General features: G+C 35.6%; 1 protein-coding gene across 1 annotated transcript in view; it reads right to left on the reverse strand.

Moving 5' to 3' along the window:
* Positions 1–12137, reverse strand: part of LRP1B (LDL receptor related protein 1B) — a 375345-nt gene that overhangs the window by 143793 nt on the left and 219415 nt on the right. Inside the window, exons 31-35 of the mRNA XM_059476167.1 lie at positions 9636–9776; positions 8702–8827; positions 7420–7551; positions 3767–3901; positions 2131–2260 (exon numbers count right to left, since the gene is read on the reverse strand). Of these exons, the coding sequence (XP_059332150.1) occupies positions 2131–2260; positions 3767–3901; positions 7420–7551; positions 8702–8827; positions 9636–9776 (664 nt within the window). The remainder of the gene's footprint in view (positions 1–2130; positions 2261–3766; positions 3902–7419; positions 7552–8701; positions 8828–9635; positions 9777–12137) is intronic.

Here is a 12137-nt window from a genome sequence, read left to right on the forward strand (position 1 = left end):
AATAAATTCTGGAACAGAGGCTCTTGCATCTAATCACTAACAAATGCTGGGATAATACAAGGGATACCTAATTTTAAAATGTTTTAGATATGAAGTAGTGAGAAATCTTGTGGGAAATGGTAGAGAAATTAGACCACCTTATTTGAGAAGAAAATATTTTTCAAATTCTGCCAACTGCATCATGGGAACAATCTGAATCTTACTTATCTAATCTCATGTTTCTGTATACTTACTACCACAGTTGCATGTTTAATCTGGAATAAGATTCTTGGTCAAACTCGTACCTTGATAAACTTCTCTGTCTGTTGCTTTGGGTATAGCAAAATGGAGCCAAAAATCTACATGGAGCACTTCCTTTATGAAGAGTAACCTTAAAGACTACAAAATCTTCTGGGCATTACTCAACAGTTCTCCCCTGTGTGTGGGGACATCATTACACCACTCTGAGGTTAAGCAGCTGTATTTGACTAGATGACTGCAGATATGTGAAATAATGAGGGATAATAATGTGATAAGGGTGAAAAAAATATGAATTCTATAATTTGCTCATCAAGTTCAGCTTCTGAAACAGCCCACTTTGGCTCTCATTGTAGAGCTTTCTGGCTCCAGGAAAAATGAATCTGTTCTCATAGCTCTTGATATAATAAACAATACCATTTATACTAATGAAAAAAAAAACCTCATGTGGACTAGGAAACAGAACAGCAATGTGAGTTAAATTAAAAATATGTAGAGGAATGCCAAAATAGGCAGTATTAATCAACTGAATTTTAACAATCAACACATAAGTTTAATGCAATTTTAACCAGATCATTAACAGCACTGCTAAACAACTAAAATTGCTTTAAGGCTTCTGGTCAGAGGTCAGAGAGTTATTTGAGACTTTCTAAATAGATATGAACTAAATGTTGACCACAGGAAAGCAGACATTCATTATACCCAAATATTCCTTAAACCAAGCCATAATTAGCAGGTTAAATAAATCTATAATTCTCTAAAGAAAATCATAAACAGCTGCCAAAAAATATTATATTAATAAATATACTTGATGAGGGACAAAGTCACCCTTTTGTAGGACTACACGTTCCTCCCTTTTTCGTCAGTGACAATAAATAATGTCACCAAGCAGCTGAATGCTGCCTGCTTCCCATCTTGGCATAACTGGCAGATTCAACGAGCTCTAATAACTGCTATTTTCTTCTCTATTCTTACAGCTGTCAACTCCAGCTTCCAGACAAATGCAGAATGTGAAGTCAGGCCAAGGGGAGGGAAGAACACCTCTGAAAGTTTTACCTCAAAAAGGGGAAGAGATTTAACAATAACGCAAAGGGCAAAAAGGCCTTAATCTTGGCACAGAAAGGCAGCCCTGTGCTTTCCTAGCAAAATGGTGCTGTGCTCCTCATGGAGGAACTGAGTGGAGACATCTCAGTTATCACAATATTATAGAACAAATGAAGATTTCCTTCCTTTGTAGAAGGCACACCATTCTACCAGACGCCTAAAACAGTAGTCTGTGGTCCTCTAATTCTCCTTAAGTATCCTAAACAACCCCTATGTGTGGGGGTCCCAGAAAATATATGTGTCTCCATCCATGCCATGGGCAGGGACACCTTCCACCAGGCCAGGTTACTCAGAGCCCCATCCAGCCTGGCCTGGAACAACTCCAGGGATGAGGATTCCACAAGGAGTTCTGGAAGCAGAAGGGGATGGTGCACTCCCTATTTCTGTCAATGCTGCAGGGTAGTCCCTGCCCTCAAAAATCATCTGGGTGAATACAGATGTCACTTTTGCCAGCTGTTACTCTCCAATCCACAACCTTCATCTCATGTGACTTTCAGCTACCCTGGCCACTCTCCCTGGTTGCTGCACTGGGATGTTACATGATCCTGGAGTTTATAACTACCAAGGATTGCACTGCTCTTGGATTTCATCATGAAATCCTTCATCAGCTGACGTGACTTCCTTGGATTTGTTGGGCACTTCAAATTGAAACGTTTTCCAAGCAATGCCTAACTTTCTGGTAGAATGGCTTCCTCAGAAAACTAACACCATTTTGCAGAGAGCTTGCAGCATGTGATGACTACAGAGAGCAGGGCAAGAGCTCTGTGTACGTTAGGAATAACATGTTACCCTTTCTCTGGGTGTACCGCGATAGAGCGTGGCTGGTCCAGCCCCTGGGAGATCACCACGTAGCGGAAGGAGCCGTTCAGCCGCGCCACCTCGATCAGGTTGAAGCCGTGGTCTGTCCAGTATATGTTACCTGGAAAAAATACCCTGAAGTCACTGCTTGAAGGAAAGGCTACTTGAAAACTACTACTTAAATCTTGGGATTTTAGCTAGTCAAAGTGACCCTGAGATGCATTAGAAAATCTCTTTTCCAGCTCAGCAGTCGAAGAAGGAGTCAGGGCTCTTCAGTTCTCATTCTCAAGGTTGTTTATTATATCTTATCTATAAAATTCTTTCTCCTGTCCTGCTGAGGTCCGTCCAGCAGGACAGTCAGAGGCACTCTGCCTGCCCCTAGGGTGGCATTATCTTTTTATACTAAAAACTAGGTGTACAATATTTACAATTACTTTCCAATACCTACCACCTATGTTAGACAGTGAGCTTCTACTCAAAACCAATTCAAAAGTGCCAACATCGCATCAGAAGATGGAGGCCAAGAAGAAGGACAAAGGCTGGAAACGCCCAGATTCCTCCATCTTGCCCCCTGAACCCCCATTCTAAAAAGCCCAAAAAACCTATTTTTCACCCCATGACAGACTAATTGTTATTGTACTTAAAATTTTGTGGCTTGCAGATCCTCATATAAGGTTGGTAACTTGCTCCATGGGTCATAATCAAAATCACAGGTGTCTTGAGCTCTGTGCCAGGATCTCTGAGCCCCCTGGCAGGGGTCCTGGCAATCCAGGACAGCCAGAGGGATGTCCTGAATTCCAACACTTAAACAGACTACTTCTGCTTGAGTCAGAACCAGAAACTAACTGCTATATTTTCATTTGCATAGGTTTTATATTTGTAGTATTAGCCAGCTTTTCATGGCATAAACTGGTATTGAAACTGTTCATCTAGGAAGTACCATCCTACATATATATATATATATAATTTTTATATATGTCATATATATATAATTAAAATTATACATATATTATATATATATATTAAATTATTTTCCAGACATTTACGATACTAGACATTAGAGCTGAAAGGAATCAAAGCTATTTAACCTGGGGCTGAAGAGGCAAGCCTCAGAAATGATACTCTCAGAAATGATGACACGTGTTGCAGTAAGGTAGAAAAATCATAGAGAAAGGGTTCATAAAATCAAGCCTGCTCTCCTGGAATCAGTGGCTGGCCTTGTGAAAGCTAGCGTTTTGCAAGTTCCCATCTGAAAGCAATCCTGTTGTGAGCAACTCATTAGTATAACAATCTATTCCTGGGTAAAAAACAGCTTGCACCTGTATAAACATGTTTTTGCACCCTTAGATAGAAAAATGGAAGCTACCTTTCACAAACAACTTCCATGCACATATAGAAGAGAGTTTGAGTGACCAATCAATACAGAGTAACAGCTTGTTACTAAGCAAAAGTAATTGGCAAAAAAACTATCAAGCAATTGGAGCCCCACACAAGGTCTGTGAACCTGTGTAAAAAGGATTTATGTGAATATATTTATATTTATGAGGCTTTTTCCACCATGTAGAAAATGGAGTCCTGTGTGATTTATTCTCCACGCAGACACATCCTGGAGCAGGCTCAGACCTACCTGCTATCCAGTCCACTGCAATGCCTTCAACTCTGCCCAGACCATTTGTGACAATGTCCTCTTTCCAGGTTTGGTCTCGCTTAGCTCTGCTGATCTTGTTGAAACCCATGTCTGTCCAATAGATTGTATCATTTCCTATAAAACACGTGCCAATGATTCTCAGATTAATTCACTGTCTTCAGTCCAAGCTGCTGCATTAGCAACTGAAAATATTGCCACTTATACCTTTAACATGTATTAAGTATCAAAATTATCAGCATTAATTCCTCATTCCTCTGCCTTTTCTTGAATTTTGTTTAAAATCATTCTGTCAGACTTCTAGGTTGTTTAGTACAGCACATGTAGCACAATCGGGCTATGACAGGAAGCGACTACCTCTGTTAGAAATCACAATAAATATGCTGTCTTTACATTTTCCCTAATGGAATAAATGCTTCAAAAACATAGCATGTTGTTTGCCACCACTCCAAAATATTCAGGAGTCTGAAAAGCTACAGTGTAAAACTGCTTATACAGACTTTTCCTTCAGTAATCAGACACATTGAATTTTAACAGTGTAAGGGAAAAAAATTAACTGGGGAAATAAAAAGTGACATTTGACAGTGATATGCTGACAAAAGAATAAAAAAATATATTCCATCCACAAGTCAGTTTTTATTTTAAATGTCCTGACAAGCTTCCACTAGCAGTCTTTTTGTTTGGTGTTTCAAGACATCTCAGCTGTCTTTCCAGCTTTTCTGCTGCAGTGATTGTCCATAAAGTGGAAAAAAGGGACAACTTGACCATTTAAACTCAACAGCCAGATGGAGAATTTGAAGTGGCTCAAGCACAGAAATAAACTCTCTTCTGTGGCACATAATAACCTCAAAAAAGAGGTGGGGCAAATGAAGTGAGAACGTCCCTTGAGCAGAATTGTCTCTATTTTCATTGACAGTGTTCTGTAAATAAGCTGCAAACAACATTCTGTTTGTAAAGTAATGGGCTGATGACCTCCTGAGCGAGATGTTTTGCAAAGAGATATTAAATAGTATTTGTTCCTTCATTATTTTTCTCATACATTATAAACCTTCTTTTAATTCCATAATAGTGTGAGTGCATGTATAGACTATATATTTCTAGTAAAGCATAGAGATTTGACCTATATAAATATAAATAATTCATATCTACATATCTACACATGTAACTATATATATGTATGTGTGTGTGAATATTTGTGTAGATTGATAGATATATTTATAAAAAAAGACAGTTATTTGTGACCAAACAATATTGGTATGCTCAAGAATCTTACCCCACCTCCAATTAAACAAATGGCAATTCTGACTTTGAGTAGTCAAAACAAATATGAGAATCGTGCATTTTGCTATTTATTCACTAATTAGAATTTAGTTAGAAGCATCAAAACACAGGGAGAAAAAGGGTGTATGCATCTTCTAGATTGGTAATTTCTGCAAAAACATTGTCATTAGACTTTTAATTATGATATGCTATATTACTAGCATATGTAAATATTTTATCCATTTTGCATACCTAAATTATGATAACAGCAAAATCTGGGAATCCTTCATGATTAAGAGTGAAATGAAAGCACCACTCACTAAATGGAAAACAAAAAAAAAAAAAAGGAAATCTGAAACTACCTCCACTTTCATTCTGTGTTACATTTGATATAGGTAGGTTTTAGAAATTAATTTATACAATTGAATGTAAGGTATCAAAATGAGAAAAACAGATGTTTTGGAAGCTGAAATGCAGTTGAAAGCTGTAACATTTTTATAACACACTATCCCCTTGTGATTTCCCTGCTGCACACCATTTACATTTATCTTTGCAATGCATTTATCATTGCCAATTTTAGTCATGTTCCCTGTGCTGTGACTACATCAAGCCAAGTGGGAGAACCTCAATTTCATTCTGCCTCAAATTTCATTTTTTCCAAAAAGACAAAAATCTCACTCTTCCAAAATATTAATTTGATACTTATTAGCTAAGTCCACATAAACCTTTCTAAAGTAGGAGTTAACATATCATATGACTATTGTAAAAAAAAAGAAAAATCCCAAACCAAAAAACGAGATGCAAAATAGCTAATAAAACCAATAAAAGTCAATACAATAATGTTATTTTGAATTGAAAAGGTCAAATTTTAATCTTCTGTGTTAGATGCAACAATTTTGTAAAGTTTTTCTAATTTAAATTAAAAAAAAAAAAATTAAAATCCCTAGAAAACCCTATTGCATTTTCTTAGAAGTCTCTGAAATGAATACATGTGGTCACCACTTTTCTCTCTTCTCTCTGTGTCTTTCCAGGAATAGATTAAATCTCTTTAACAGAGTCGATTTTCCACCTCAGGTATGTGTACAAAGGTTCTGGCTTTTAAGTGATTTTTATGTCTCTGGAGACTATAACTGAGCTATACCCATGATGTGAGAAAAGCTCTGAACATCAGCTGCCACTGATTTGAAAGTAAAATATCCAACTATTAATGCTGCAAAATGTTGAGAGAACTTGAAATTTTGCTACTCAGAGATGCAAGAGCATCAGTGAAGAATCAGGTCAAAAGAAGTGAAGATCTAATAAACTTAACTTCCAACCTGATAAAAAAATTTCAGTGATATTTGTGTGATGAAGTAGTCCAACAGAGCCAACAGAAATAGGTCTGATTTCAATACCAAGACAAATATCAACATACAATTAAGAAAAAAAAAAAATCGGATGTCTAAATGGTGAATTCCCAGGCAGAATCCATGTCAAAATAAAAAACAATGGAGTATGGCAAAATAATTGTATGCTGCAAGAGGGTAATGTCTGTATTTATATAATATAGGTAACTTAAGATTTTATTTCAAGACTGCCAGTTTGGAAACTCAATAGGCAACAAAATGAGTATGGAAGGAAGACTGATGGGAGAAAAATACAGAGACACAGGATATTTTTCAGGTCACTACTTGGTCACAGATTATTTATTTTTTAAAAACTAGTCAAAACTTGCTAACATGTTTGAAGATATCCAAACACCACCATCGTCCAGTCACTTTTAGAATCTGATCTTTAATTTTTTCCCACCTTCTTTCACATGCATGCAGAACTGAAACCTCCTAATTTCATAGGAAGCTTGTGAGGCTGCGTAAATGAAAAATTATTTCTGTATATACATTGGAAGTATGTCATGTACTCCAGGTGGAAATGCTCCTTCAGGCTTTCAGAGCTCCTTCCAGAAGGAAGGGACAGATCCAGACATGGCTTGTGCCCTGCAGGAATGTGGCTGAGCTGGAAAACCATCCCAGTCAGCTGTCAAAGCCACCTGCTAGGTACTGCACCACCCAGCACTAAGAAAATTCCACGGAAACACAGAGTGTCATAGCAGGAACAAGCCTTTTCACACTTTCTCTAAAACCACCAGTTTCCTACTCAAGTTCTCAGTGATGACCCTGCCAAAAGAGAGCAGCTGCTGCTGCCAGAGCAATTGGCTGTACACAATATTTCCTATTTACTGTAAATATTAAAGGTAGAGTTTAACTCTGTGACGTGATCCATTTCCTTTAAACACAGCTGTAATTTCTTAGAAGGTTTGAGAACAAGGGGTTATTTCATTTATGAGAAGAATTTATGATTTTAACCATACATACAATAAATTATATATTATATTTTACCTGCATGGAAGTCTATGCCCACAGCAAATGAAGCCCCAGATATAGGCATTAAAGCATCCATTCTATCATTTGGATCAAGAGGAATTCCTCTAATTCCCTCATGGACAGAGTACATGAGAAATGATTCAATACCTAAGGAAAAGATAAAGCAGCCAATGAGAGCAAAGAGAAAACCTTCCAAATAACCAAGACTAGAGGAGATAACATACATTAAACATGATTTTCCACAAGTGCTCCACAGTTTTTCAGTGACAACTCCAGATCTCTGAAAAGATATCCATGAATCATTATAGTGAGGTTCTAATTAAATTAAAAATGTGGTTTCATCAAGAGAAGGGAATCACTGTCCATGTCAAACACCACGTTATAATCAGGTAATTAATTCAATTAATTCAATTTCAGCAGAAATTAAAATTAAATTTTAAGAAAAAAAATGGTTCAAATTATGAGACATTTAAGAATATTTTCAGTGCACATCTGAGCTTTGTGGATGTATTCAGCAAGAGATAATTTTAAAGAGTTTGTGGAAAACAGGAAAGTAAATTGTCTTTTGAGGTACAGGTTTCACCTCACTTCAGTTATGTACATTTCTTTTACAGAGAGAGAGAATTACATAGATTTCGTGATGCATTTTAAATGTCTACTTTTGTGTTAGATTAATCAAATTCCAAGTGCACCTATTAAGTAGAAATGAATTCTACTGTGTAGACTTCTTCTTACACAGTAATTCTCAGGAATTACTTAGTCCTAATTAATAGTCATAAATTATATTGAATTTATAAAGCTATAAGACGCCTTGACCATAAAGTTGTTTTGCATTATTCAGGCAAAGACTAAGAATTTGGCTGTGAGCTATGTTCTGACTTCTACCAACTTAAAAAAGAAAAAGATCTAAGGAAAAAAATTGGTTTTATTTCATAGTAAGAGCATTACAATGGGAGGAGATACCCAACCATTCAGATATTTGTAGTCTGTAATTTAAAGATAAGTTATATGACCTTGAACAAATATTTATAAATGATGGTTCATATGGTCTGCTTTTCTGTCTATATAAAAAAAAAAAATCAAAGTTACCACAGAACTATTAATTTTTTTTGAATAATTTAATGAAAAGCTAAATTTAATTCTGCCCTGACCACTACAGACTTTTCTCTGTTACTGTTCAAATCAAGCATATTAAGTATAGTTACTTAACTAAAAATGACTGAATTAAGTTTATTTACTCATTGCAATGTTCCCCTGGAAGTTAATTTGGCTGAAACAGATGCTGCAGCCATTTTACCTTTGCAGGCCATGCGGTTCTTTTGGAGGTTGTAGCCCACAGTGCACACACAAGTTCTGGTGGTTTCTGACGTTGGCAAACAGAGCTGGGAGCATCCCCCGTTGTTTAACTGGCAGGAATTGCTGCCTATGGCATGACAGGAGAGGAGACAAGAGAAACCAAAACTTGAGCAACGCAACCCTGGCTGAAAAGTAAGTGTTGTTGGCAATATATTATTATTATTTCCAATTTTTTGGTCAGATAACTGATTTGAAAAATTGAGATATGCATAAAATTTCATCAATTCATATACCTTTCCATGCTTCACTCATGCATTCACTCCTGCACATTCATGCAGAATTTCAACCCCACATTTCCGCCCAGAACATAAATAATTCTGTTTTCTGAAAAATCTGCCCATTTTAAAGTTAAAGGATATAAAAAACCTGAACATTGTATGTCGAGTTAATGATGAAATCTCACTGACATTAGTGTGTCTTGATCTAGACCAGGAACAAATCATTGGCTATATACTATTCATTCATCAAATATTATATTAGTTTTGTTATCTTCATGAATGAGCCATTTTTAGTATATTTAAGACATACTCTAAGACTAGAGTATATATAATACATAGTCTAGTCTTTATATTTAATATACTCCAGTCTTTAGTATATTTAAGACATACTCCCTCAAATCCATGCTCCTAAGTACCTGATTATTACAATATTTAATATTAAAATATATTTTAATAAGATTTATAATAGACATTATACACAGTAAACTAAACACATCTCAGAAATTAGAAATTTCATGAAGAAAAATTTAAATTCACTAAGATACTCAAGAAATTAATTGATTACAAGTTCAAATTTTCTTCACATTGGGAGAACCACGTGAGAAAAGATACTGTGCCCTCTAAAAATTGGTTAAACATCCTTCAAATGTGACTTACCTTGCTGTGCAGCCTTATCATACACTTTCATATGAACCACACCTGCAGTTTTGTTTCTAAGGACAGTTGGGTTTCTTCCGTCTTTTTTATTACAGGTGCCAATCTGAGCCAAGTTCTGGTCTGCCCACCAAAGCTTTTTATCTGTAAAATTTGATTTCAGAAATTAGGAGGATCACTATCAAACTGGATGCGGTTGAGACCTGAGGTGGGTAAAAGCTTTTGAGGTTAATTCTGAGATCAGTTTTAAGGGAAATTGCCTAAAGAGATTATAGAGAAAATCTGAAGGAATTGTGTTATTAAGATTCAGCAGACATGAAAGCAGTTTTCACCAGTTTTACTCTTGCTGAGACAACTGCTGATTTAAGGTTACCTGCATAGAAACAATGCTTCATTTTTCATATATATGTGGAAATTCTAGTGTTGCCCTAGGGGAGAAATTCATTTTCACAAGTAAACAAAATTGCTTGAAATATTAAACTAAGTCTTTTCTTTTAAAAAGTTACAATCAGTTACTAAGAAATCCTGAAAAAATTGAAAAACAGGCACTGCCTCCCAAAGTTTCAGAAATATAATTTTAATTGCTTTGATTTCAAGCTCAAACTTGAGTGAACTAATGACTGAAAACTGTCGCCAATCCTGTGATTGTCCCTGTAATTTGTCCTCACTCCTTGAGTCCACAGAGATGAATGATGAGATGGGCTCAGGGTTCTTCATTTTAGATAGAACAGATAATTACTGCAAAGGAACCAAAAGTAAAACCTTGAGCTGAAAACCTTTAAACTTCAGAAACACTGCCTTCCTAAAAAATACTGTGTATTAACTTCAGTTTCAGTTAATTCCCTTTTCAGTTAAAAGAATTGTTGCCTATCCTGCAGTTTTAATATTTAAATAACAAATAAATCACAACTGAGTGATTTGTGTCAAGAAATGCAAATCTAAAAAATAATTTTCACTGTGATAACTGTAAAAAGTTGCAGCACAAAATAAAATATTTTTCCTAGATATAAATACTCTCCACCAGTATATGATAACACCAGAATCTGTGGAATGAAAAACATTCTAAATATCACAATTTGGAGACACAAATGGAACTCTCTATTTAATTTTGGATAAAATTTAAAGAAATCCTGTAATTTTATGCATTGACTAGTCAGTCTAAAATTGTCTGATTCAAAACATTATCATACAATAATAATCAATAAACAGCAGCTTACATCTAAAGACACTTTTGTCAGAAAATTCTTAGAACAAGAAATGCCTGTGTTCTATTTTGATTATGTCAATTATAACAAAAAGGCACATGAAAGTTAAAAATATTAATATGACTGTGTGCTATAATCCATATATGAAATATTGGGAATTGGAGTTCGTTTTTTTCCTGTTCAATAATGACCCACAATCCTAAAGGTTATGTGAACAGTTTCAATGAAATGGTTTATGTGACAAAGAGCTTTTGTTCCTCACATCCTCTTTGTGACCACAAATCAGAAAGGGCCATTAAATAATTTTGGTCAATTTAATTAAATTAACCAAATTAAATAACGACTGGTGTTTTGTGCATAGTAACATGAACTTACTGTTTTACATACCCAAATCCCTTTATAAAAAATGAGTTGTTTTGTAAGACTGGGGTACAGGAAGAAAGCAAATTACATCTAGTTTTGGTGGTTTTATCCTTTAGTTCAAGCAATCAAACTGTTTTAGTCATTCCTTTAGTATTTTGTGCAAAACCTCAGCTTTGGCTACGGTTTCAACAACCTCCCAAACCTGTCCTTGGCTGACCTGCCTGTCTCCTTAGGAAAAGGAAAGAAACAAAAACTCCAAATAAACAACTTGTCATATTGTTTTACCAAGAGATAAACACATGGCACGTACTTAATCAAGAAGTTTGATCTACACCACAAATATTTTCATTTCTCCCTTTTGATAACAAGTCCCGAGCCAACCCCATTTTTACACGAGCAGCTGAATGTCCCACCAGGTACCTCTTTTGTTTATTGAGGTACTCAACGAGACCACATCTGCTTCCATGAACAGTTAAGAGTGTCTGAACAATTTCCATCAATGGTGTCAGACTCATCAGATCCTGGAGTTGTTCTCCTCTGGTGACACAAACAACACTTCATAAACTCATTACTAATCCTAAGGCACTCGACTGTGCCTGCAGAGGTTGAGGAGTCCCCTACAACCCCTACACCAATATAAAGGACAAATCACAACAATTCACAAGTGAGCTATCACAATACTCTTCAAATTGATTATTTTACCTTCCACTTTCATTCTTGTTAATGTGAAACCTGCATAAACCTTTAAATAAATGTGTAATTTTGAAATTACTGAACTAGTGTTTATTCTTCTCTTACACAGAATGGTACACTATGATTTTTAGAAACAGACAAGGATAGAGTAGGGGGATTTAAAGGAGAAAGGTCACACAAACCCTGACCTAGTATAGTTAAAAATAAAGGAAAAAAATACAATAAAATAAAATAAAAAATCCAC

Source organism: Ammospiza nelsoni, chromosome 7 (assembly GCF_027579445.1).
Source record: "Ammospiza nelsoni isolate bAmmNel1 chromosome 7, bAmmNel1.pri, whole genome shotgun sequence".
NCBI lineage: Eukaryota > Metazoa > Chordata > Aves > Passeriformes > Passerellidae > Ammospiza > Ammospiza nelsoni.